Source organism: Lepus europaeus, chromosome X (genome assembly GCF_033115175.1).
Source record: "Lepus europaeus isolate LE1 chromosome X, mLepTim1.pri, whole genome shotgun sequence".
Lineage (NCBI taxonomy): Eukaryota > Metazoa > Chordata > Mammalia > Lagomorpha > Leporidae > Lepus > Lepus europaeus.
The window spans coordinates 96982909-97008954 of NC_084850.1; the positions used below are offsets into that span (position 1 = coordinate 96982909).

At 43.4% G+C, this 26046-nt stretch overlaps 1 protein-coding gene across 3 annotated transcripts in view; it reads left to right on the forward strand.

Annotated features, from left to right (window-relative positions):
• Positions 1-280: 280 nt before the first annotated feature.
• Positions 281-26046, forward strand: part of PHF8 (PHD finger protein 8) — a 107482-nt gene continuing 81716 nt past the window's right edge. Inside the window, exons 1-7 of one of the 3 annotated variants that reach the window (XM_062183955.1) lie at positions 281-517; positions 1547-1751; positions 19003-19088; positions 19413-19521; positions 22100-22260; positions 23208-23349; positions 24749-24935. In XM_062183955.1, the coding sequence (XP_062039939.1) occupies positions 1654-1751; positions 19003-19088; positions 19413-19521; positions 22100-22260; positions 23208-23349; positions 24749-24935 (783 nt within the window). In that variant the 5' untranslated portion in view covers positions 281-517; positions 1547-1653. The remainder of the gene's footprint in view (positions 518-1546; positions 1752-19002; positions 19089-19412; positions 19522-22099; positions 22261-23207; positions 23350-24748; positions 24936-26046) is intronic. The other 2 variants (XM_062183953.1, XM_062183954.1) reach the window with 2 other exon arrangements.

Consider the following 26046-nt stretch of genomic DNA (forward strand, 5'->3'; position numbering starts at 1 on the left):
CCGGTGCATCTCATTCCGCGTTGATTTGCTCGCTGCTATCTGCTGCCGGCTCCGCGACAGCGCCACTAGCCCGGTGGCCGGGGTGGGGTGGGGTGGGGGTTGGGGGGGGAAGCGGCCGCTGGACTAGGCCTGAACCGTGGTTTCCAGTAGGCCCAAACGGGCCGGGCCGGGGGGTGGGGTGGGGGTGTGCTGTGGAGAAAGCGCTCCTGAACCCCTGCGGGCGGCAGCACCTCGCGCCCCGGGGGGTGGCTGGAGGGGAAAGCGAGCTGGGTTTGCTGCGTTCCGGCGTCTCTCCCAGAATTCGGCGCGCGCCGCCGCTGGGGCCGGAACTGCCCGGCGAGCCTCCGCTGAGCGAGGCGCCGCGCCGCCGCGGAGCGAGCCCGGCCGCCGGCGTGTCGCTGGGACTGAGCTCCGCGGGCGTGAGGAGCCCTTGTACGGTTCAGGATTGAAGACGTGCTTGTCAGGTTTGGGGACGTGAGGAGGTTCCTGTCAGTTGGGGAGGCGTGAGGCGATCCTCGTAAGTTTCGGGGGCTGTGAGGAGATTCCTGTCAGTTTCAGATTCTAGGATGATGTAGATCCCTGTCAATTTGTGGCGGCGGCGGCGGCGGCGGCGGCGGGGGGGGGGGGGGGACGCGGAAACGCTGATGAGTTTGAGGGGGCTGTGAGGAGATGCCTGCCAGTTTGGGAGCGACAAGAAACAATCCATGCTTAGTTTCGGGAGACTGAGGAGATTCTGCCCAGCTTCGGGGTTTGCGGAAAGAGATGGTTTTTAGTTTGAGGGGTGCAAGGAGAACCGTGCCATTTTTCAAGTAGGGGACGAGCTGATCAGTTTTGAAATTGTGAGCCCTTTGCTTTTGGGGGGTGGGGAGGGTGCCGAGACTCCGGACGGGTCGGGAGCGGACGGACAGACTGAGAGTGACGGAAAGGATCATTTAAACTCAGCAAACGCGACCCCAGAACTGTGATTGGAGTTGAGCGCCCAGTAGGCTCTGCCTTGTTCTCGAAGGCTTTGAGATAATTTCCGAGTAACCCGAGCAGACTTTGCCAGGCTGCCTCTATTTTGGGGGGGGTGTGTGGAAGGGGCTTTCCGCGAGGCACACCCCCACCCCACCCTGAGCCTCATTCTTCAGGCTGGGTTTTGTCTCCCCATAAAAGCGAGCCCCCCGAGGGGGGAAGGGGGAGGAAGGGTTTTCCGTGAGGGATTAAAAGGCTTCCTGAAAAGGCGTCAGGTATTATCCTGAAACCCGGAAAGAAGTTATCACGGACTCGGGGCCCGGGGAGGTGGGGTGGGGGGTGGGGGGCGGGGAGCCTGGAAGGCCCAGCGCCCGACGCTCTTTCCGTGTGAAAGAAATTCTATAGGCCGGGCGGACTTGCTCCGGGGCCCCCTACAGCCGCGCCAGCTGGGTTGCCTCCCGCCGCCGGACGCGCCCGCCGCTTGCGAACCCAGGCTGGAGGCGGAGGCGGGGGCGGGGGCGAGGGCGGGGACGGGGGCGGCGGGGGAGGGGGACACCTGATTCACTCTGTAAAAAGTGTTGTTTGTGCCCAGCCGTCGTCCAGAGAGGACGCGTGCCGCCGCCACTGCCGCTGCCGCCTCCGGCCCCTCCTGCCATCGCGAACCTGGCCCTCCACGGAACGCTCCCAGGCAGGGCGAAGATGGCCTCGGTGCCTGTGTATTGCCTCTGCCGGCTGCCTTACGATGTGACCCGCTTCATGATTGAGTGTGACATGTGCCAGGACTGGTTTCACGGCAGGTAAGGAGGGCAGGCCAGGCTGGACAAGGTGCAGCGGCTCACTTGCTCGCTCTCTTTTCTAAAGCTCTGTTTTAGGTTCCCGTTCAGAAACACCCTTCTAACCAACCACCACTACCAATAATTACCATCCCAATACCCTGCTCCCTAGCTTGCTCACTCACCCACTCACTCCCTTGCTTGCTTGCTCACTCACTCCCTCCCTTCCTCCCTCCCTGCAAACCAGGGCCTAGCCAGGTCCTTAATCTCTGGTTTCCCCTTTTTCTCTGTTTTCCCCAATGTATTTCTTTGCACCCTTCTTTTGAAATTTTTTTTTAAAAAACATATTTGAGTTTCTTTCTCTCCAGCCACAAAGAAAATGTCATTCTTGTATTCTAGCACTTGTATTTTGCCTCAGACACTGGCTTCAGGGGAGACAGTACTGCATTTTTGAGATATTTGAGTCCAACAAACATGGATTGGAGCCATGGCTTTGCACTTACTATCAGAGTGACCTTGGGCAAGTTGCTTTGCTTCTCTGAGCTTCGTTGTCTCTTCCTATACCATGCATCAAATATATCCTCCGGATTATATAAAGCACTTTGCCCGAACTCAATAAATTTGGAAGCAGAAATGCCATAGTATTTACAGTACTTATCTGCCGAACCATCCAACTAAATTTAATTAAGCAGAAGAGACATTGGGTAAAACAGCAGGAGTAAAATTGCTAGTGAATTCCCTCAAGTTAACCATGTGTGCCCATAAGCACCTGTCACCGAGGATTCCAGAGAGGTTAGTGTGTGTAATATTATCCCATTATTGGGATTAAAATCCCAGCTATGGAAAGATAACCATGAGGGGAATTTTTACACTCTGTGGTGCCACCCTCCTGATGCATGTTAGTTGTCACTAGCTGTCACTAGCCCCTTGCAGAGGAGCTGTTCTGTTGTCATGTGCAAGACTAAACTAAAATTTGACCCTCAGCAGGGACTGACTGCCCACACTCAGTGCATCCCAATTCATATTTAATTGATCTTTATTGACTATTTACTGTGTGCCAGGTGCGGAGTTCTGTTTATTGCCCCTTGTTATTTAAGAGGGAACAAACCTGGCAGGTGGGGTCTTTTCCCTTGCCCTGGAAGTAAGTTGGGGATGTCTTTCAGGATTCTAGCTATCTTTGCTAGTGCTGATCAAGTAACTCCTCAGGTAAACATTCTTCTGTCAGTGTTTCCCCTATAGGATGAAGTTTAGGAACTTTTGTGTGACAAACAAGACCTTTTGTGATCTCATTTCCTGCCACTCCTCCTCATTTCATTATGTTCCAGCAAGACTGAACTACCTGCAGGTCTGGGAAAATTCTGTACTCTCTTCTGCCTCTTTGTACATGCCATTCCCACTAATTTCCTTCTCTTTACAACTCATAGAACACCTCCCCTGTTAGAGAAATCCTTCTGGGTTTGACGTTACATTTTGTATGCCTCCTTGTTAAAAAGAAATAATTTTATCATAGTTATAAATATGTCTATCATTCATTAGGCTAGTTGGAGCTAGTTCAGTGCTAAATATGTAATGGATATTGGGTACAGTTTTGAATGAATGAATGAGTGTTCATGAGGAAAGCTATTGCCTGTTACCCTTTGGATTATATGGGACATGTGTAGTTCAGCCCTGGAGAATTTTTGCTTATAATATAAAGACCCTAACTCTACTCTGGGAACAGAGAATAAATGCTTCCTAAGTGCTTACTGTGTGCCAGACACTATGACAAGGATTTTGCATAAATTATTTAATCTACCCACAAACCTGAAAGGTATTTTTCTTTTTTTTGTTGTTGTTTTGTTTTTGTTTTGGACAGGCAGAGTGGACAGTGAGAGAGAAAGACAGAGAGAAAGGTCTCCCTTTTTGCCGTTGGTTCACCCCCCCAATGGTCACTGCAGCCAGTGTACTGCACTGATCCAAAGCCAGGAGTTTCTCCTGGTCTCCCATGTGGGTGCAGGGCCCAAGGACTTGGGCCATCCTCCACTGCACTCCCAGGCTACAGCAAGGAGCTGGACTGGAAGAGGAGCAGCCAGGACAGAATCTGGTGCCCTGACTGGGACTAGAACCCAGTGTGCCGGCACCGCAGGCAGAGGATTAGCCTGTTGAGCCACGGCACCGGCCATGTATTTTTCTTTTGAATAATCTTTAATTTTTTCCTGATTATATAGGTGAGACATGCTCATTATTAAAAAAATATAGTAAGAGAATAAAGAAGGGAATGAATGTCATCTATGAGTATACAGTTTGTACAATGCACTGCACATTTTTATTAACTCCCATATTTTGACTTGAAATATAAGCATATATTTTTATAAAGTAGAATCTGTATTAAAAATAGCATTTTGCAACCTTTTATTCCTACCCAATGTTGTGTGAATATTTGCCATGTGTTTAAATACTTACTTAAACCTGGTTTCTGATGATATCCCATCATATTATTTGTTACCAGTTACTTGTCATTTCCTTAATGGGTGTGCACTTATATTATTTGTACTTTTTAAAAAAGGGTTTATTTTATTTATTAGAAAGGCAGAGTTACAGAGAAAGGTGGGGGGGTGTGAGAGAGAAGATTGATCAATCATTCAATCTTCCATCCACTGGATCACTCCCCAAAATAACCACAACTGCAGGGGATGGGCCAGTCTGAAGTCAGGAACCTGGAACTCCATTTGGGTCTCCCATCTTGGTGCATTGGCCAAAAAACTTGAGCCATCTGCCACTGCTCTCCCAGGCACATGTGTAGGGAGCTGGATCAGGAATGGAGTAGTCAGGACTCAGACTGATGCCCATATAGGATGCCAACATTGCAGGCAGCAGTGGCCTAACTTGTGCCACAATGCAGGCCCCTATTTGTACTTTTTAATATTATAAATAATAGCATGAGGAAGGGTTTGCATCTTTTTTTTTACTTGAAACTCTTACAGAAGAGAACATGTGGGGAGGGAGGGAGGGAGAAAGAAAGAGAGGGAGAGGGAGCAAGCAAGCGAGCTTCCATCCACCATCCACTAGTTCACTCCTCAGTTGGCCTTAATAGCCAGCACTGGGCCAGGCTGAAGCCCAGAGCCAGGATCTCCCTCCAGATCTTCCACATGGTAGCAGGGGCCAAAGCACCTGGGCCATCCTCCACTGCTTTTCCTAGACCATTGGCAGGGTAGCTGGATTGGAAGTGGAGCATCCAGGATTTGAACTGGTGCAATATGGGATGCCAGTCTTGTGGGCAGCAGCTTTACCTGGTACACCACAACAATGGCCCAAAGTTTTGCTTCTTAATATTCGTGCTAGTTAAAACAAAAAGAAAAAGCATTATTGTGGTAAACTTCCAGGAATAGCAGACACTTGACATTTATGAGGAGTACCACTGGGACATTTAGGAATTGTAGGTTTGAGACCAGCATTGTGGCATAGTGGGTTAAGCTGCCACACACCACAATGCCAGCATCTCATAGGCAAACTGGTTCAAGTTCCAGCTGTTCCACTTCTAATCCAGTTCTCTGCTAAAGCACCTGGGAAAACAGTGGAAGATGGCCGGAGTTCTTGGGTCCCCTGCCACCCACATGGAGACCCAGGTAGAGTTCTTGGCTCCTGGCTTCAGCCTGGCATAGCCCTGGCCTTTGTAAGCCATTTGGGGAGTGAATCAGCAGATGGAAGAGTCTCTCCCTCCTCTAGCTCTACCTTTCAAATAAATAAATAAATAACTTTTTTTTTAAAGACATGCAGAGTGGACAGTGAGAGACAGAGAGAAAGGTCTTCCTTTGCTGTTGGTTCACCCTCCAATGGCCGCCGCTGCTGGCGCGCTGCGGCCAGCGCACTGCGCTGATCCGATGGCAGGAGCCAGGTGCTTCTCCTGGTCTCCCATGCGGGTGCAGGGCCCAAGCACTTGGGCCATCCTCCTCTGCACTCCCTGGCCACAGCAGAGAGCTGGCCTGGAAGAGGGGCAACCGGGACAGAATCCGAGCCCCGACCGGGACTAGAACCTGGTGTGCCAGCGCCGCTAGGCGGAGGATTAGCCTGTTGAGCCACGGCGCCGGCCATTAAATAACTCTTTTTAAAAGCATTCAAGGTGTACAAGTATGAAAATCAGTTTATGGGCCAGTTCCCTCTTGAATTACACTTCTGTGGTGAGACCTCTGTTTCTGTTACCACCCTGACACAATTTTTGTTCCATGAAAGAAACCTTATTTTTTCTTTCGCCTCTTCTGCTTCTTTCAATGGGGCTGCCAGAGAACAAGGAAGCTAGCTGAGAACCAGGTCCTCGGTGGGTGGCTGCTCTTGCTTACTCAGGGCATTGCTCACACACACAGACTCACAGTACTCCACTGAAGTTTATACTTCAGTATAGTTGAGAGTTGCTAAATACTGTGAACTTTTCATGGTTGGTTATAATAGTTAAGCCCACAAATTATATTTTTTCTCTTCTTAATTTTTAAGATTTATTTGAAATAATTACAGAGAGGAAGAGGCAGAAGGTGGAGGGGGTAGGTCCTCCATCCATTGGTTCACTCCCTAAAAGGCAGCAACAGCCAGGGCTGGGCCAGGCTGAAGCAGGAGCCCAGAGTGTCATTCAGGTCTCCAGTGTGTATGCAGGGGCCCACGGACCTGCACCATCCTTTGCTGCTTTCCCAGGCACATTATCAGGGAGCTGGATTGGAAATGGAGAAGCTGAAACTTGAACTGGCACCCACGTGGGATGCTGGTTCCACAGGCCATGCCCCTCTTTTGTATTTGAAGCTCACAAATTTTAAATCCACATTCCTTTGATGACTTCTATAAGATAGATTTCTTGGAGTGTGGTTAAGGATTATAGTATGTAATGCCAAAATACTTCTTGGAAAGATCATAGCAAGGAGGCATCTATTCCATTTAGCTGATGAGAACCTGGAACTCTTGGAGGTTACGTGACTTTCTGAGTGTGGATTTGAACTTTGAATTACTTGGTTCCAGAGCTCAGGTTTTCAAAAGTTAAGAAAATATGAAATATCTTAATTTGTCCTGTAACTGGGTTTTGCAAAGACACAGACTTGTTTAGCAGTAGCTCTCAAATTTAGCCTGCATCAGGATCACTTGGCAGACCTGTTAAAACATAATAGGTAGGGGCCACTCATTGGTTTCTGATTTGGTTGGTTAGTGGGGCCCACCCCAAAGAACTACTGATTAAAAGCATTATCCTGTTTTTCCCTTCTGTGGAAGTGTGATAGCTTCTGATATTGCAGCATGGATGGGCTAATATACCATTACTGTACTAGTTGTTCTTAAAGTAATGGTTCATCACCAGGAATTTGTTAAAAATGCTAATTATTGGACTGGGATTCAGCAATCTATATTTTTAGCGAACAGATGATTTGGATACATCCTAACATTTGCAATCATTGCTGTACACTGGACTAAACTGGTTGGCAAATATTTATTGACATGTGGGATTTTGGCATAACTTCTCTTCTTTACAGTTTTCCTTTTTATAAAGGAAGTATTGTTTGACATATCCCTAAGGTGTTAGCTGTGGTATGATTCTATACTCTAAAGGAAGGGGTAGTGATTTCAGATCTGGGTCCAAATTCTGGCTGTGAACTTACTAGCAAAGGGTCTAATTTCTGTGAAACCTCAGTTTCCTAAGAGAGGTTGTACTGATCTAAATGAAATGGTTGTAGTTATTGTAAGCACTAGCTAACGTGCTAGGCACTATGCTAAATGTGTTTGTTGCCTAATGACATAGTCTTTTTGAGAGTTTTAAAATTGTGAATTCTCTTTCATAGTTAAAGAACATTTCAAATTATATATTGAATGTCTTGCAGTAGTGTATACTTTTCAAGGAATTGATCCATTTCATCTAAGTTGTCAAATTTATGTTTATAGAATTGTCATAGTATTCCCTTATTATTCTTTTGATATCTGCAACCTCTGGTGTTATCTTGTTTCATTTTTGATATTAAAAATTCATGTCTTTTTCTTTATCACATTTGCTAGAGGCTTGTCATTATTATTTTTCTTGTTCTCATTTTTGCTTGACAATATTTTCAAATAAGAGGCTTTTTGTTTTGTTGGCTTTTGTTTTTCTGTTTTCAATTTCATTGATTTATGGATTTTGTTATCTCCTTTCTTCTGTTTGCTTTTGGTTTATTTTCTTCTCTTTATCTAGTTTCTTGAGGTGAGAGCCTAGATTATTAAGATTTTCTGACTTTTCTAATGTAAGCATTTAGTATTATAAATTTCTCTCTCAGCACCAATTTAGCTGTGTCCCACAAATTTTGATATGTTACGTTTTCTCTTTCAAATAAATAAATGCCTTTTAAAATTTCTTTGCGACTTACTGTTTGACCCATGAATTAGTTCCAGGTATTCGTGGAAGTTCCTGTTAATCTGTTATTGACTTCTAGTTTGATTCCCTAGTGGTTAGAGAATATACTCTATGTTACTTCAATTCCTTTAAATTTATTGAGGGTTTTTTCTTGTTTGTTTGTTTGTTTTTACAGCTCAGTATATAACCTATCTTGGGTAAATGTTGTAGGATTACTTGAAAAGAATGTGTATTCTGTTGTTGGGTGAAGTGTTCTATAAATGTCACTTAACTGAATTCTCTCTACTTGCTGATTTTTCTATCTAGTTGTTTAGTCAGTTTTTGAGAGGAAGATGTTGAAGTGACCAACTATAATCTGTTCCTCTTTTCAGTTGTATCATTTGTTGCTTCACATGTTTTGTAACTTCGTTGTTTGACGCATTTGTACTCCTGTCTTCTTGGTGGATTGAACCTTTTATTACTACTTTATATTGTCCTTCTCTGTCTCTGAATTTTTTTTTTTACAGCAGAGTGGACAGTGAGAGAGAGAGAGAGAAAGGTCTTCCTTTGCCGTTGGTTCACTCTCCAATGGCTGCCGTCTAAATTTTTTTGCATGAAAGTCTGCTTCACCTGATATTAATTATAGCCACTTTTGTTTTCTTTTGATTAAGGGTGGTATGGTATATATTTTTCCATCCTTTTATTTTAGCCTACTTGAATATTATATATGAAGTGAGTTTCTGGTCAACAGCATGTAGTTTGGAATCTTTTTATCCACTCTGCTAATCTTTCTTTTCTTTTTCTTTTAAGATTTATTTATTTTTTGAAAGGAAGAATTAGAGATATCTTCCATCGGTTGGTTCACTCCTCAAATTTTTGCAACAGCCAGGGCTGGGCAAAGCCAAAGCCAGGAGCCAGGAGCTTCTGGGTCTCCCACATGGTGTAGGGGCCCAAGTACTTGTGCCATCTTCTGCTGCTTTCCCAGGCACTTTAGCAGGGTGCTTTATTGGAACTGTGTGAGCAGCCGAACTTGAACCGGTACCCATTTGAGGTGCCAGTGTTGGTACTATAGGTGACAGCTTAACCTGCTAACCATAATCCTGGCCCCTAATCTTTCTTTTAAAATAAGCACAATTAAGTTTACTTTTCTTGTGTAAAACCATGTGTTCTAACCCCAGGTGGAGCCTATATCCTCTGCACAGACACTATGGTGTGAGTCTTTTCAAGATGGTCAGTGAAGTCCTGATAGGGAGACTTGGTGAACACGGTCTCTTTCCAGAGTTCAGAGGTCAGATAACTGTAGGTCTTGGAGATGGCCTTGGCAAAGTTGTCCAGGGTTGTTTTGCAGTTCCTGCTGAAGTGTAGCAGTCATCAATGGCAGCCATCAGTAGCAGCTCACTGGGGACAGGGCCAACATGACGCCAGTGCCTCTGGGTCCAGGGATGAGGCACCAGCATAGAGCCACAGCATCTTGCAGGCACGGTGTGAGGTTTACTAATCTTGTTCCCCAGTAGCCTCTCTGCATGGGCACAACAGAGGGCTTGGCCAGAATGATGTCCCCTCAGATGGCAGTGGCTATCTGCTTGGAGCACTTCACACCCAGGCCTGTGTAACCATTGTCATCCCTGATGGCGACAAATGCCTTGAACCTGGTCTGCTGGCCAGCAGCCTCTGCTTTCGCACCAGCATAATCTTGAAAACCTCATCCTTGAGGGATGCCCCCAGGAAAAAGTCAATGATGGGCTGGAGAGAAGAGATAGATCTCCAGGGACCTGTTTTTCATGTCCTTGACCAGGCTGCCCAGCTTGGTGACAGGGAGCCACTCCTTGTCCTCCACCTTGACTTCTAGAGCTCTGCTGCCTTGTTCCAGCCAGGACCCCTGTTGGAACTGTAGCCCCAGATGCCTCTGCTGCCGAAGCCTCTGCAGAAGCTGCCCTTGGCCTCCCATTCCAGGGCCTCTGGAGCTTCCCCCCGCGCTGCACTGGCATCATCCACCATTTGGTGTTCTTTTGAAGAAGAAGCCTGTTATTCTCTAAATTGGCATATTTAGGCCATTTTAGTGCAGTTATTGATATATTAAGGCTTAATTTTGTCATTTTTGTTATTATTTTAGATTTCAGAGCCCATATGATTTGTACATAGAATTCTAAGAATGTAATGATATTCCCTCCTCCCTCCCTCCCTCCCTTTTCCCCCCTCCCTTCCCCCCCCCTTTCTCTTTCCCATCCTTCCTTCTTTTCTCTCTTCTCCCTTTTCTTTCTTTTTTTTTAGTTTTTGGGAAGACAAGTCATGTGTTTCTTTTTGCCTCTGTTGTATTTTCTTCTGCTTTTCTCTGGGTTACTTAAACCTTTTTTACAATTCCATTTTGATTTATTTGTGATGTGTTTGAGTATATTTCACTGTAGAACTGTTTCAATATTTGTTCTGTGTATTACATCATATGTGCATATCTTAACCACAGCCAACAATGTACCAGTTTGAGTGAAGAGTAGAATCTTCTTTAAATTTCTTTATGCTCCCTTGTTTATCATATTAATCTTAAGTATTTGCTCTGCCATACATTGAGAATCATGTCAGACAGGGCTATAATTTTTTGCTTCAACCCTCAAACATGGGTTATAAAATTCATGAGGAGTTAGGAAGCATTATTTATACATATTTTTACTCTTGTTTTCCCTTACTTCCTGATGTTTCAAGATTCCTTTCATCATTTCCTTTCTGTTTAGAGAGGTTTTCTTTACACATTCTTTAGGGTAAGATCTGTTACCAACAAAAAATATAGTTTTCCTTCATCTGAGAATGTCCTGATTTCCCTTGAATTCCTGAAGGATCTTTTCACTTGATAATAGAATCTTGCAATTCCAGTTCTTTGCTTTCAGGACTTGAAAACTGTTGTGCTATTTCCTTTTGTCCTCCATGGAAGTAGCTGTGTATGAAGCGAATTGCTTGCCAAGAGCATATAGTTTGGTTCTGATGAAAGATCCATTGTCAGTCAAATTGGTGTCCTTTAGGTAATATGTAGTTTCTCTCACTACTTTCAAAATTTTTCCTTTGCCTTTTGTTTTTAGGGGTCTGATTAAGTCATGACCCTAGATTTCTTTGGCTTTGTCTTTTGTTAGAGTCATATAGATTCCTGAATCCCTCTTCATTTTTTTCAATCTATTTTCTTTCTGTTGCTTAAGTTCTGTTGTTTTCTTGTCAAGTTTACTGATTCTTTTTTCTGTTGACTCCATTCTGCTGTTCAGCTTATCCAATGAAATTTCTCTGTGTTTTTCCAGATCTAGAAGTTCCATTTGGTTCTTTTCTTTTTTTTAAAAAAAAGATTTATTTACTTATTTGAAAGTCAGAGTTACACAGAGGAGAGGGAGAGAGAGAGAGAGAGAGAGAGAGAGAGAGAGAGAGAGAGAGGGAGGGAGGGAGGGAGGGAGGTCTTCCATCCACTGGTTCACTCCCCAGATGGCCGCAACTGCCAGAGCTAAGCCAATCCGAAGCCAGGAGCTTCTTCCAGGTCTCCCACATGGGTGCAGGGGCCCAGGAACCTGAGCCATCTTCTACTCCTTTCCCAGGCCACAGCAGAGAGCTGGATCGGAAGTGGAGCAGCTGGGTCTCAAATTGGCACCCATATGGGATGCTGGTGCTTCAGGCCAGGGCATTAACCCGCTGCGTCACAGTGCTGGCCCCTCATTTGGTTCTTTTCTATATCTTCTGTTTCTTTGCAGAAACTTTTTATTTTTTGCTGACACTCTTATTTAACTGTTTCAGGAATGTTTATAATTGTTCATGGAAGCATTTGTATGATGGCTCCTTTAAAATCCTCGTCAGATAATTCCAACATCTGTGTCATCTCAGTGTTGACATCAGTTTATTTTCTTTTCTCATTCAAGTTGTGATTTTTGTTCTCGCTATGATGAATGATTGTTTTAATTATATCCTGGACAGTCCAGGCATTGGTATAAGATTCTTATTTAAAACTTTCATTTTTACCAGCCTCTTCAGACACTGTGCTTTATTGGCAGGAATAGGGTACCATTTTGTTATTGCCATGTGGGTGTGAAAGTCCAGGTTCAACACTTGGTCTCTACTAATACCCACCACCTGTCAGGAGAACAGATCCTACTGTCCTTAGTTGTTTTGCCTTCTTTCTACTGTTCAGAGTCTCCTTGTTTGTTTTTTATGTAATGTCCAAAGATTTTAACTGTGCTTAGTAGGAGGAATAGGGAGAAGTACATTTACTTCATATTGTTCCAGAACAAGATGTGACCAATAATCTTTAAAGTAGTTCTTTGGAGATAACTATTTTCCCTCATGAGGTTAAGTAAATTACCCCAAGCCACATAGCTGGTTAGCTACTGAACCACAAGTCAAACCTTTCTTGGGCTCTTGCTATAGAATATAGTATTATAGACAGTGTAAACGACGGTTTAGGTGAAGTTGTGGAAGGTAAGGGAAAATTGGAGCTTTAAAGTCACCTTATTTTTGCTCCAAGTTCAAAACCATTGGTCTTCCATCCACTGGTTCACTCCCCAGATGGCTGCAATGGCCGGAGCTGTGCTGATCTCAAGAAAGGAGCCAGCAGCTTCTTCTGGGTCTCCCATGTGGGTAGAGGGGCCCAAGGAATTGGGTCATCCTCTGCTGCTTTGCCAGACCATAGCAGAGAGCTTGATCGAAAGAGGAGCAGCCAGGACTAGAACATGTACCCATATGGGATGCAGGCACTGCAGTCTGGGGCTTTAACCCACTGCACCATAGCATCGCCCCCCAGCTTTAAAACATGGAGAATCCTTATTTCCTATGATTGTTGTGAGGTTTTAAAAATGTCTGTAAAGCATGTAGCATAGTCCTCGGTACAATAAATACTGAATTCTTACTATCACCAATACATTCATGCAGTAAATTGTTATTGTTTGCCGGTGAGTAACATAAGGAACTATATGCAAAGGGGCAAGTGCCATGTTGCGGTGGGTTAAGCCACCAGCATTCCACATGAGGGCCTGTTCAAGTCCCAGATGCTCCACTTCTGATCCAGCTCCCTGCTAATGTGCCTAGGAAGGCAGCAGAAGATGGCCCAAGTACTTGGGCCCCTATCACCTATGTGGGAGATCCAGATGAAGGCACAGGCTCCTGGCTTTGGGCTGTCCCAACTCTGGCTGTTGTGGCCATTTGGGGAGTGAACCAGTGGATGGAAGATCTTTCTCTCCCCCTACCCCACCCTGCCCTCACCACTTGTCTCTCTCCATCCCTCTCTGTCTCTGTAACTCTGTTTTTCAAATTTAAAAGTAAAGATCCTTTGGCCCACAGAGCCACAGATATTTTTAAAAACTATATATAGAGATGGATAAGAGTTGTGACCTCTAGATAATCTCAAGATAGAAGATTAGATAGGTTCATTAATTCAGTCATTCATTTATGCACTCTTTTTTTTAAAGATTTATTTATTTATTTGAATTCAGAGTTACACACAGAGAGAAAGGAGAGGCAGAGAGAGAGAGAGAGAGAGAGGCAGAGAGAGGGAGGGGTAGGTCTTCCATCTGCTGGTTCACTCACCAATTGGCTGCAACGGCCGGGGGGAGAGAGAGAGAGAGAGAGAGAGAGAGAGAGAGAGAGAGAGAGGTGTCTTCCATCTGCTGGTTCACTCACCAATTGGCTGCAACGGCCGGAGCTGCGCCAATCTGAAGCCAGGAACTTCTTCCACCTCTTGCAGGGACCCAAGGACTTGGGCCATCTTCTGCAGCTTTCCCAGGCCAGAGCAGAGATCGGGATTCGAAGTGGAGCAGCTGGGACTCAATCCAGCGCCCATGTGGGATGGCAGCACTGCAGGCAGTGGCTTTACCCTCAACACCACAGCGGCCCCTCATTTATGCACTCTTATTAACAGATATATGCTATGTGCCAGGCATTGTTCTAGACACTGGGGGTGGGGGGATCCAGCAGTAAACTAACAGTTAAATGTATTGTGTACCAAGTGATAATAGATGATAAAAGTAAAGCAAGGTGGGCAGGAGAGGGAGTGCCATTCCAGGGGTGGAGCCATGATTATTTTATTTTATTTTCCAAAGAAACCTTTTATTAAGGAATACAAATTTCATAAGTACAGCTTCAGGTATATAGTTACTCTTCCCATCATACCTGCCCACTGTGATTATTTTATATAGGGTGATTATGTATGGGTTACACCTGAGAAGAAGCCGGAAGCAAAGTGAGAGGAAGGGAGCCTCTGTCATCTCTTTCACTAAGTCGGGGAAGTGCTAAAGTGGGAAAGAGTGTTCCAGGTAGAAAAAATAAAGGACCTGAGTGAGGAGCAGGACTAGCACATTGCCACTGGAATTACAGCCAGGAGGCAACATTATTGGAACAGAGGAGGAGAGTAGTAGAAGTTGATGTTAAGGGTAGAGGCACAGATCATGGAGGGCAGTGATCCTTCGTGTGGGGTCCCCCAGAGTAGCAGGATCAGCATCACCTGAGAACTGGCCTAGCCTTACTGAATCCGAAACTCTGGAGGCGGGGCCCAGGAATCGATGGCTTAACAGCCTTTCAGGTGATTGTGGTGCGCACAGAAGTTTGAGAAACCCAGGTGTAGGGCACTGTAATCCATTGTAAAGACTTAGTTTTTACTCTGTTATGGGAGCCACAGAGGGGTTTTGAGCAATGGAGAGTTGCGATCTGAATTAGATTTTGGCTGTTGTGAGGATGAACTCAAGATGAAGAGCAAGGGTGGAAGCTGAAGAATCTGGGGGCTACTGTAGATTATTATTCCTTAAAGTGTAGTCTCTGGACCAGAAGCATCAACATCCCCTGGGAGCTCACTTGAAACGCATGTTTATAAGCTCCACCTCAGACCTAATGAATCAGGATCTCTGAGGATAAGGCCTAGGAATCTTTGTTGTTTTTAAATAAAGATTTATTTATTTATTTATTGAAAGGCAGAGTGTCAGAGAGAGAGGGAGAGACGGAGAAAGAAAGAGGTCTTCCATCTGATGGCTCACTCCCCAGATGGCCGCAATGGCTGTGGCTGGGCCAGTGCAAAGCCAGGAGCCTGGAACACCATTTGGGACTCTAACATGGGTGACAGGGACCCAAGTGCTGGGCCCTTAGCCACTGCTTTCCTAGGTGCATTAGCAGGGAGCTAGATAAGAACCAGAACAGTTGGGATTCCAACCAGCATTCTGCTTTTGGATATCGATGTTGTGGGCTGTGTCATAACCCACTGGACCAGGAGTCTGTTTTGACAAACCCTGTAGGTGATTCTGTCCCTAAAACTTGAGAACTGTTGATCTGGTTACATATTGGTGACTTGTACCAGAGTCAGTGGTGATGAGAGTGGTTGGATTTTGAATATATACTGATACAGGAATTGCTGATAGATTGGATTTGTGGTATAAAAGAAAGCCATTAAGATGACTCCCTTTTTGTGGAGTTTTAATGTAAAGGGGAACAGAGGAATGGGTCAGTGACTGAGAGAGTAAAGGAGAGTTTTTTAATTTCATATTTTCGGAGACAGAGGTAACCTGTTTTGTGTGCATGTCAGCACATATGCAGTTATTCTGTTGGTGCATACAGAATTTAATGAAGCCTGTTATATGGCAGACTCACGTGCTGGGGACTAGGTAGACAAAGAAAAGATTTCCCAGGTCACTGGAACTTGCTCTGTGTCCTTTGCAGTCCTCCAAGTCCTTTGTGTCTGGACGACTAGGAGCCATTGGTGGGAAAGGTAGATGCCTCAGCTTCTGGCTTTTTAATTTAAGTTAATCAACATTTTTGAATTTGAGACGCAGAGAGGTTCCATCTACTGTTGACTCCCCAAATGCCTGGGAAACAGGAATTTTTAACCTCTGTACTTTAGTGTCTCGGAGTACTGTACAGAATGCCCTGATTTGTTGTGGAGATTAAATACCATAATTTATAAGAAGTTTATAGCTCAGTTTTCTTCTCAGTTCCTTTGCTGCTAGCTTCACATTTACTCTGCCACTCACCATCCTATTACCTTGCCTTATTTATTTTTTAGCACTTTTGATATTTCTGGCTCCACTTGTCTGCATCTCTCTAGAATGTCTACTCCATGAAGACAGTGTCTGTGTTTAATCAGTATTGGTTGAATTTATGCACTCATTCACTTAACAAATATTTGAGTGTCTGTGCTAGGTTTTGCAGTACATCTTGGGGATAATTCTTAATCTTGAGACCTGGTACTGTCATAATTGTCTTCTTCCCTGAGGAAGCTACCCAGAGCAAAACAGCACTAATTACTCTTGGTTCCTGGTGATAATTATTGAGAAAGTGCAGCTATAGCCTGATTTTCATCTCTCTGTGCCCCTGAGCTGAGGAGTTATCTAGCCCAATGTATGTTTGTTGAATTGAATTGAAAAATAAATAAAGCAAGACTGGAAGATGGAGAACATAAGGACTTTTAGTGAGCAAGATATGTTGTCTACCTTATGTAGTGAGGGCAGACAGCAAGTAAGGGAGTAGTTGCCAGTCAGCTTGGTGAGAGCTGAAATAGGGCATAGTGTGTGGGAGTTGGCCATGGCAGCAAGAAAGAAGATTGTTCATGTGCAGTCAAGTCCAGAGGCTAGAAAGAGCATGGCACTGAGAGTGCAGCTGGTTTTTTTAGAACAGAGCTGGCTTCAGGGGTGTGTGACCACTGTAGTCACTTGGGGACCCATGCTTGAGGGTTAATACTCTGCAGTTGTCATCTTGAAATCCTAATAATTTTACTTTCGAAGTTATGTTTTGTATGTAATAGGACCATGGAGCCTGTGCTGGGCACTTAAGACTCTTGTCTCATGTGTGGTCCTACCTCCTGCTGCCTCCCCAAACAGGTTTTTGGCTAGCTACTTGGGGCACCAGGCTCAGATGCAGGTATAGATTCAAGTCATGTACATATACCTTGTACACTGCGTCAAGGGGTGGGGCTCCAGGGAACATGTGAGGGACTGCACTTGCCCTTTGAATAGCCCTATACCCCAGGGAGCATGACAGTAAATAGAAAATAAAAGCCCCATCCATGGTAAATTGAGAAACCATGGAAGAAAGAGCAAAAAAATCTTTTTTTTTCTGTTTTTTTTTTTTTTAAAAGGGAATCCCACTTTTTATTTTTACTAGACTCCACAAACTATAGCTGACACTGTATGTGAGGGGCAAAAGATGAGGCCAGAGAAGCAAGGCCTTTTAGGCCATTGTAAGTGTATTGTTTACCATAAGAAAAATGATTACCCATAATCCTTCTTTCAGAACCACTGTTAAATATAAAATCTTCTTTTTAGAGTATTTTCATTTAATAAAGTATCTCAAAGTTTAAAATTTGTATTCTATGTCAAAATATGGTTGAATTACTTGGTTATACAGATTGAATATCACATATTCACAATACTCAGGACCAAGGCAGGCACTTAGTACAGTGGTTAAAACACCACTTGGGGCACCCACATCCCATATTGCAGTGTCTGTACTTAAATCCTGCTATTGCACACCCTGAGAGCCTTTGCCCAACCCTGGCTGTTGTGGATATTTGGGGAGTAAATGAGCAGATGGAAGACTCTCTTCTCTCTTCTCTCTTCTCTCTTTGTCTGTATGTCTGTCTAGAGAACTTTTCCATTTGCTGATTCACTCCCCAAACGGCCAAAACTGCCAGGGCTAGACCAAGCTTAAGCCAGCAGCCAGGAGCTTCTTCCAGGTCTCCCACATGGGTAGCAGGGGCCCAACCACTTGGACCATCTTTTCACTGCTTTCCCAGGCACATTAGCTGCAGGTGGCTGGGACGTGAACCAGTTACCCATACGGAATGCTGGTGTCTCAGGTGGTGGTTTAACCCACTGCCAGCCCTAGATTTTTTTTTTTTTTTTATTAAATGTTTAGAACCAGAACTTTTTTAGATTTTAGAGATTTCAGAATATCTATCTATATTGAGATATCTTAGGATTGGACCTAGGTCTAAACATGAACTTCATTTATGTTTCATGTATACGTTATACATATAGCCTAGAAGCAGTTACTACAATTTTTAAAGTGTGTCTATGTTTTCACTGCAACCAGTCACATGCAGATGCATGTTTTTTCAGTTTGTGGCATCATGTTGGTGCTCAAGTGTCAGATTCTTTTTTCAAGATTTTATTTATTTGAGAGAGAGAGTTACAGAGAGAGGGAGAGACAGAGAGAAAGGTCTTCCATCCACTAGTTCACTCCCCAAATGGCTGCAATGGCCAGAGCTGGGTCGATCCAAATCCAGGAGTCAGGAGCTTCTTCCAGGTCCCCTAAAGTGGGTGCAGGGGCTCAAGGACTTGGGCCATCTTCTGCTTTCCCAGGCCATAGCAGAGAGCTGAGTCAGAAGAGGAGCAGCCAGGACTTGAACCAATATCCACATGGGATGCCAGTGTCATAGGCAGAGGCCCCACTACACCACAGCACCGGTCCCAGTTGTCAGATTTTGAAGCATTTTGGATTAAGCATGCCCAATGTGTTTTGGGTTAAATAAGATATTAATTTCATCTGTTTCTTTTTATGTTTTAAATGTGGGTGTTAAAATATTTAAATTATATATTTGGGTGATGGGCATTTTATCTAGTAGTTAAAACTCCACCTCCCACATTGGAGCCCTGGGTTCAAAACCCTATCCCTGGCTCTTGATTCCAGCTTCCTGGTAATGCAGATTCTGTAAGCCAGAGATGATGGCTCAAGTAATTAGGTCCCTGCCACCTACTTGGGAAACCTGGATGGAGTTTTAGATCTTTGGTTTCAGCCTGCCCTAGCTTCAGCTATTGTGGGCATTTGGGGAACAAACCAGTGGATGGAAGATATTTTCTCCCTCTCCCTCCCTCCCTTTCTCTCTCCAGTGGATGGAAGATACTCTCTCTCTCTCTCTCTCTCTCTCTCTCTCTCTCTGTATCTGCCTTTCAAATATATGAAAATATTTACATAAGAATATTTTTCAATAAAATTTTTATAAACTTTGCCTGTTTTTCTCTTTTGCAGTTGTGTTGGTGTTGAAGAAGAGAAGGCTGCTGACATTGACCTCTACCACTGCCCAAACTGTGAGGTCTTACATGGACCTTCCATTAGTGAGTAGATCTTAGGGGTTTCCAAGAGAAGGCTGTTCAGAGGAGAGACAAAGTGAAGTTTAAGAGGGCAGTTGCTTTTGGCTGCACACTGCAGATTTCCCTTAGGAAATAGTGAAGTTTATTAATTTATTTGAAATGTAGAGTGGGTTTGCCTGGAGGAGTTACCCATCTTCACTAGGAGCTTTACTGATTCCTTGAAGGCCTCCTTGATTCCAGATGTTCTAAGGGGGTGTTAGATTAGAAGAGAAGGATCTACTGATGTCTTTGTTCTTGCTCAACTCATAGTCATCCTGTCTCATAATCTCTTGTCTTTTTCTCGCTTAGTGAAAAAACGTCGTGCATCTACCAAAGGGCATGATACACATAAGGGGAAGCCAGTGAAGACTGGAAGCCCTACGTTCATTCGAGAGCTCCGGAGTAGGACTTTTGACAGGTGAGGACCTATGCTTCAGGGCTGGTGAGTGCCAGGACTTTGGGAGGCTGAGACTCCTCTCTTCTCAACTTTCCCATTGGTTATCCCATTAGATGCTCCTCAATTTGTGGGTGTCTATGTATTGGTCAGTTTCTGAGAAATAGTAGCTAGAGTAAATATGATATACAGAGTATACTAAGGTCCACTTATAAAAACTTTTGGTAGTTGGGAGTCAGAATTCACATAAATCAAGAGAGGATTTTTACATGCACCCAAGGAATGCTACAACTAGAAGTCTTAAAGAGAATAAAGATTAATTCTCTTATTGTGGAGAAGAGGAAACACTTTTAAAAATAAAAATTTTTAGTGATCATATTTCTTTTTGCAAACAAAATATTTTTATTAACCTTCACTTATTAAAAATAAATTACTTGAGTAAAAATAATGAGGTACAAATCAATAAAGCATTTTTTACTTTGTTTTTAATTCTCTAGACCATTTTCAGGTCTTTTCTTGAACTTAATGTTTTTTGTTTTGTTTATTTAAAGGTAGTGAGTCTCCTCTCTATCCCAGATCCCAAAATTGACCAATTTCTTGTGCATTCTCTCAAAAATAGTTTTTGCATAAACAAATATATATGTTTATTCCTCTTTTTCTCATTTTTTGACACTAGTGGAAATACTATATTCTGCATCTTGCTTCTTGTCTAATCTAAATTACATAACTTGGAGATTAATCCAGAACAGCATATATACATATTTCTCATTTTTCCCCATTGTCATCTAATATTAAATTGTATGGATATACACTTTATTTAATCTATTGATGAATATTTGATTCCAGTATTTTGCTGTTTAAAAAATCCTGCAGTGAATATCAAGTACTTAAGTTTTTCCATATATGGTGAGTATATGTAGATTTTCTGTCTAAAAGCAAAATTGTTAGATCAAAAAGTAAGAGCTTTAAAAATATAAATATTGCCAATTGTTTCCAAAATGACTTTACCATTTCATACTCCCATAGACCGTGTGTAGGGGTGCTGATTTTCTTATGTCCTGGCCACTATTGTTTTATTTTTGTTTGCCCTTTTAATAGGATAAAGAATGAAATCTAGTTTCTACTTAAATTTCTTTGATTATGAAAGAGGTTGATTTTTGTACATTATAAGCAATCTGTCTTTTTCTATTTTTCTATTAACTGCCTGCTTTTGTCAACATCTTATTGATATGTAATGGCTTTCCTTGCAGAAAATCTCAATTTTGTATAGTTAAACTTGTTACTATTTTTAGTGAGTACTGGACCTTGTATTTCCTGTGTTTTTTCTACTGTTCTTATGGCTTTATCTTTTGTAATTTAATCTTTGTGCCATCTAGCATTATATAGAGAATAAGATAGATACTGAGCTAAATATGTTTGACCCAATACAACTTGTCAAATAGTATGCCATTTTATCCAGCATGATTTTTTTTAACAAGAATCTGAATTTTTCTTTTTCTTTTTTTAAAAAGAGATTTATTTATTTATTATAAAGCCAGAATTACAGAGAGAGAGAAAGTTATCTTCCATCCACTGGTTCACTTCCCAAAGGGTGGCAACAGCTAGAGCTGGGCCAGGCCCAAGCCAGGAACCTGAAACACCATCTGGGACTCCTAATTGGGTAGCAGGAGCCCCAGTACTTGGGCTATTTTCCATTGCTGTCCCAGGAGCATTAGTAGGAAGTTGGATCAGAAGTGGAGTAGCCTGGACTTAAGCCAACACTCACATGGGATGCTGGTGCCACAGGTGGCTGCTTGACCATGCACCGATCTGGCAATGTGATTTTTTTTTTTTATTTTTGACAGGCAGAGTGGACAGTGAGAGAGAGACAGAGAGAAAGGTCTTCCTTTGCCGTTGGTTCACCCTCCAATGGCCACTGCGGCCGGTGCGCTGCGGCCGGCACACTGCACTGATCTGAAGGCAGAAGCCAGGTGCTTCTCCTGGTCTCCCATGCGGGTGCAGTGCCCAAGCACTTGGGCCATCCTCCACTGCACTCCCGGGCCATAGCAGAGACCTGGCCTGGAAGAGGGGCAACCGGGACAGAATCTGGCGCCCTGACCGGGACTAGAACCTGGTGTGCCGACGACGCTAGGCGGAGGATTAGCCTGTTGAGTCACGGCGCTGGCCTAGGCAACATGAATTTTAAAAAATTCCATATTTTCTAGTTAAGTATAAAATTTGTTTCTGCTTTTTTTTTTCTTTTAAGTTATTTCCTATTTTTTTTTTTTTGTGCGATGTTTTAAATTGGATGCTATTGCTCTGGTTTAGAACAAATTAGCTAGATTTACCATATATGCTTTTTCTCCCTGGGTAGGCTATTGATTGATTTCTTCCTTTGTCAGCCAGAGAAGAACACCCTGTTGAATGGATATTGCCCACCTTTGCTGGTCACCTGGCCTCTTGGACAGGTCATTATTCCCTGGCACATAAAGTTTATGCTATTAATTTCTAACTCACATTAGCTTCCCTCAGGAAGCCTCCATCCATTGAATGAGTATGGTGAGTGTAGTAGCCCTTTGATAGGCAGGGCTCAGGCTTAGGCTTTCTCTCCTGTGGCCCACAGCTCAGATGAAGTGATCCTGAAGCCCACTGGAAGTCAGCTGACTGTGGAATTCCTGGAAGAGAATAGCTTCAGTGTGCCCATCCTGGTCTTGAAGAAGGATGGGTTGGGGATGACTCTGCCCTCGCCATCATTCACTGTGAGGGATGTGGAACACTATGTTGGTAAGAGGCCACAGACTCTCAGCAGTGACATTGTTCACTCCCTTCAAGATCCATGTCCCTTCCTCTTTAGTCTACTTTTTGCATTTCCTTTCTAGCCATCTTAGGAATCTGAGGTAATGTACCTTCCCTGAAGTCATTCTTTGGCAAAACTAGAGCCAAAATCTTGCTCTTTTCTTCCTTTTCCTCTTAATAGACTACATAGCCCTAGGTGGAGCTGCATCTTTTTATCAGGGAAATTCTAGGGATCTTAGTCTCTCTGTTGTCTTGTCCTCTACTGAGATGAGAATGCCTTTGACTTTTTTTTAGATGTATTTATTTATTTGAAAGTCAGAATTACACAGAGAGAGATGGAGAGGCAGAGAGAGAGAGGTCTTCCATCCGATGGTTCACTCCCCAATTGGCTGCAATGGCCAGAACTGCACCGATCCAAAGCCAGGAGCCAGGAGCTTCTTCTGGGTCTCCCATGAGGGTACAGAAGCCCAATGACTTGGGCCATCTTCTACTGCTTTCCCAGGCCATAGCAAAGAGCTGATTGGAAGTGGAGCAGCCAGGACTCGAACTGGTGCCCACATAGGATGCCAGCACTGCATGTGGTGGCTTTACCCACTATGCCACAGCACCGGCCCCAATGCCTTTGACTTTTACCCTTATATACCAGTTGAGTTTTGGGGGGAGAGGAGGAGAAAAATTGATTAACACGGCTGACCCAGGCAGGTGACTGTACTTTGTATGAGGCTGTGAGTCAGGTAGTTCTGTAACCCTAGCAGTACTGGACCTACCACAAAAGTATGATGGATTCTTGCTCCTACTCCCCAAACTCACACAATACCTGTACATACAATGTCTGAGGAGAGAAGCCTTGAGCAAAAAGCCATTCTGTGGACTGGTAAGGGACTGAGAGTTTTCTCAAGACCACCTGGAGCAGAACTCGTCTCTTTACACTTCAGGTTCTGACAAAGAGATCGATGTGATTGATGTGACCCGCCAGGCTGACTGCAAGATGAAGCTCGGTGATTTTGTGAAGTACTATTACAGTGGGAAGAGGGAGAAAGTCCTCAATGTCATTAGTTTGGAATTCTCTGACACCAGGTAGGAGGGACAGGGGTAATAAAAGCATGACGAATTGTCTAGAACTTGTGATATACTGAGTATCTTTTCTGTGTTCTTCTCCCTACCTCTTTGTGGTTTCTTCCTTTGAGATGGGGAGCTGAGTTAGTTTCTAGGGTAGCAGCTTTCCTTATCACAACCAAGTCATAATATTTCTTCTCTATAATTTCTAACATTGGATAAATTACACAGTAGCTATTTTAATTTATTTTTATCACCTTCAAGATCTAGGGCAGCTTTCTTTGACCTTTTTCTGGTATTTAGATTGTGGCATGGTCACTGTCTTGACTACCAGGATAAGTCCTTTGTCTAAATTTATAAAAGTTACCAAGTAGGTTGTCTAAGGATAAGCATTTGGATTGAAAAAGAAAAGGAAAAGGCTGTATCATAACGTTTAAATGATTCTGTCTAGACTTCCACACTCAATAGATAAATAGTCTTCTCAGTGCTCAGAACTGAGGGAAATACCAAGAAATCACATGTCTTTTTGCCCTTAGGAAGCTTACTGTATGCTTATTTACATTTTTTGACTTTTAGTTTTGAAATAATTAGATATTCCCAGGAAGTTGGGAAAAAAAGTGTATGAGAAGGTCATGTGTCTTCTTCCAGTTTTCTACATAGTAACATCTTACATCATTATAGTACAATATTAAAACCCTTGCTTTTGTTTTTAAAATACTAGGCTAAACAACCCGAAGATGTTTAAAAACTGTTTGCCTCACTTCCGAAAGATGATTTGAGATAGCTTACAGAGATGCAGTGAGGTAAAAAAAAAAGATAATTAGGACAAAAGAAATTTTAGGTATTGAAGTAGGATGCATCTGGTGGGTACTCTGCACATAAAATGTATATAATGAATGTTTTGATAATTGATAGAGATGTATTATAGCGTTTTCACTGAATTTCCTGAAGGTCAGAATAAAGGAGAATGCAACGTTTTTAAGATTTGTGGTTTTACATAGGATAAAAACAACCGGATGTTTCAGAAAAACACTTCTTTACCTGTAACTAAGCCCTGAGAGGTTTCCCTAATGGTTTCTCATAAAGAAGACACTATGAGGTGAGGACAGCACAATAACTTATAAATCAAGGGCCAAGTGAGTAGACTGGTATTGGAGGGTGAGTATGATGAGCATTTAGTAGAGAAAATGAGCACCTTCCACTGGGGAAGGCTGTGTAGCTGGAACTTGGGACTTCTGAAGCTGAATGGAATGAGAATGCTGACCAGAATTACAGAAATAAGTATCCTATGTGCCTTTGGGGATTCTATGGAAAGAACTTGTTTTCTGTCTTATTTGATCTGACTGAGATGCAGGGTATTTTATTCAGGCTCCAATCCCTGATCAGCTGACATCTACTTTCACTCTCTCTTCCTTGCTAGGCTTTCTAACCTTGTGGAGACACCCAAGATTGTTCGAAAACTGTCATGGGTCGAGAACTTGTGGCCAGAGGACTGTGTCTTTGAGAGACCCAATGTGCAGAAGTATTGCCTCATGAGTGTGCGAGATAGTTATACAGACTTTCACATTGACTTTGGTGGCACCTCAGTCTGGTACCATGTGCTCAAGGTATGATTGGCTATGGCTTCTAGAGGTAAACAGGCCTTGGGCCCCCTTCTTGTATCAGGTGTCAGCACAAAACAGGCTGTTATGGACCACATACTTACCACATTCTGTTTGGGTAACATTTCCATATAACTACTTAGTCAGAGTTTAGTATTTGGTAGATGTGCCATACACCCTGATGATTGTCTATCTGTACAGTTTATCAAAATTGTTTTGAAAAACATCAAATGTCTATGGTTTTTCCAACTGTTTCCTTTTTTAATTGAAGCAATTTATGCTCCTACCAACATGTGTGGAAATATTCATATGTCCTTCAGAAATTCCTAGTAACATGAGAGTTCCTCCTCCCCCTCCCATTCATAGAGTAATAATTTATATACCATAAGATTCATCCATTTTGGAGCACACATCGTGGCACAGTGGGTTAAGCTGCTGATTGGGACTCCTACCATCTATATTGGAGTGCCGATTTGACTCCCAGCTACTCTGCTTCTGATCCAGCTTCCTGCTAATGTGTCTGGGAAGGAAGTAAGTGATGTTCCACATACTTGGGTCCCTGCCACCTGTGTGGGAGACCCAGATGGAGTTCTGCCTGCTGGCTTTACTCTGGGCCAGTCCCTACTCTTGCAGGAATTTGGCAAATGAACTAGTGGATCAATCAATCAATCAATCTCTCTCCCCTTTCAAATCAAATACATAAATAAATCTTTTAAAAAATCATTTTAACTATAGTTTGTTGAATTTTGATGTTTTTAGATAGCTGTTTAACTACGACCGTAGTCAACATAGAATGTATATGAGATGTCTTTAAAAAATGTTTTTTTATTTATTTGAAATAATTACAAAGAAGAAGAGACAGAGACAGGAGATAGCTTCCATCTGCTAGTTTACTCCCCAAATGGCCACAACAACCAGGACCAGGCTAGGCTGAAGCCATGAGCTTCATCCATGTTTCCTCTCTGAGTGGCAAGGGCCCAAACATTTGGACCATCTTCTTTTTCCATGTGCATTATCAGGGAGATGGATTGGAAGTGAAGCAGCCAGGACATAACCATATGGGATGCTGGTGTTGCAGGTAGCAGCTTTACCCTGTACGCCACACTACCAGCCCTGA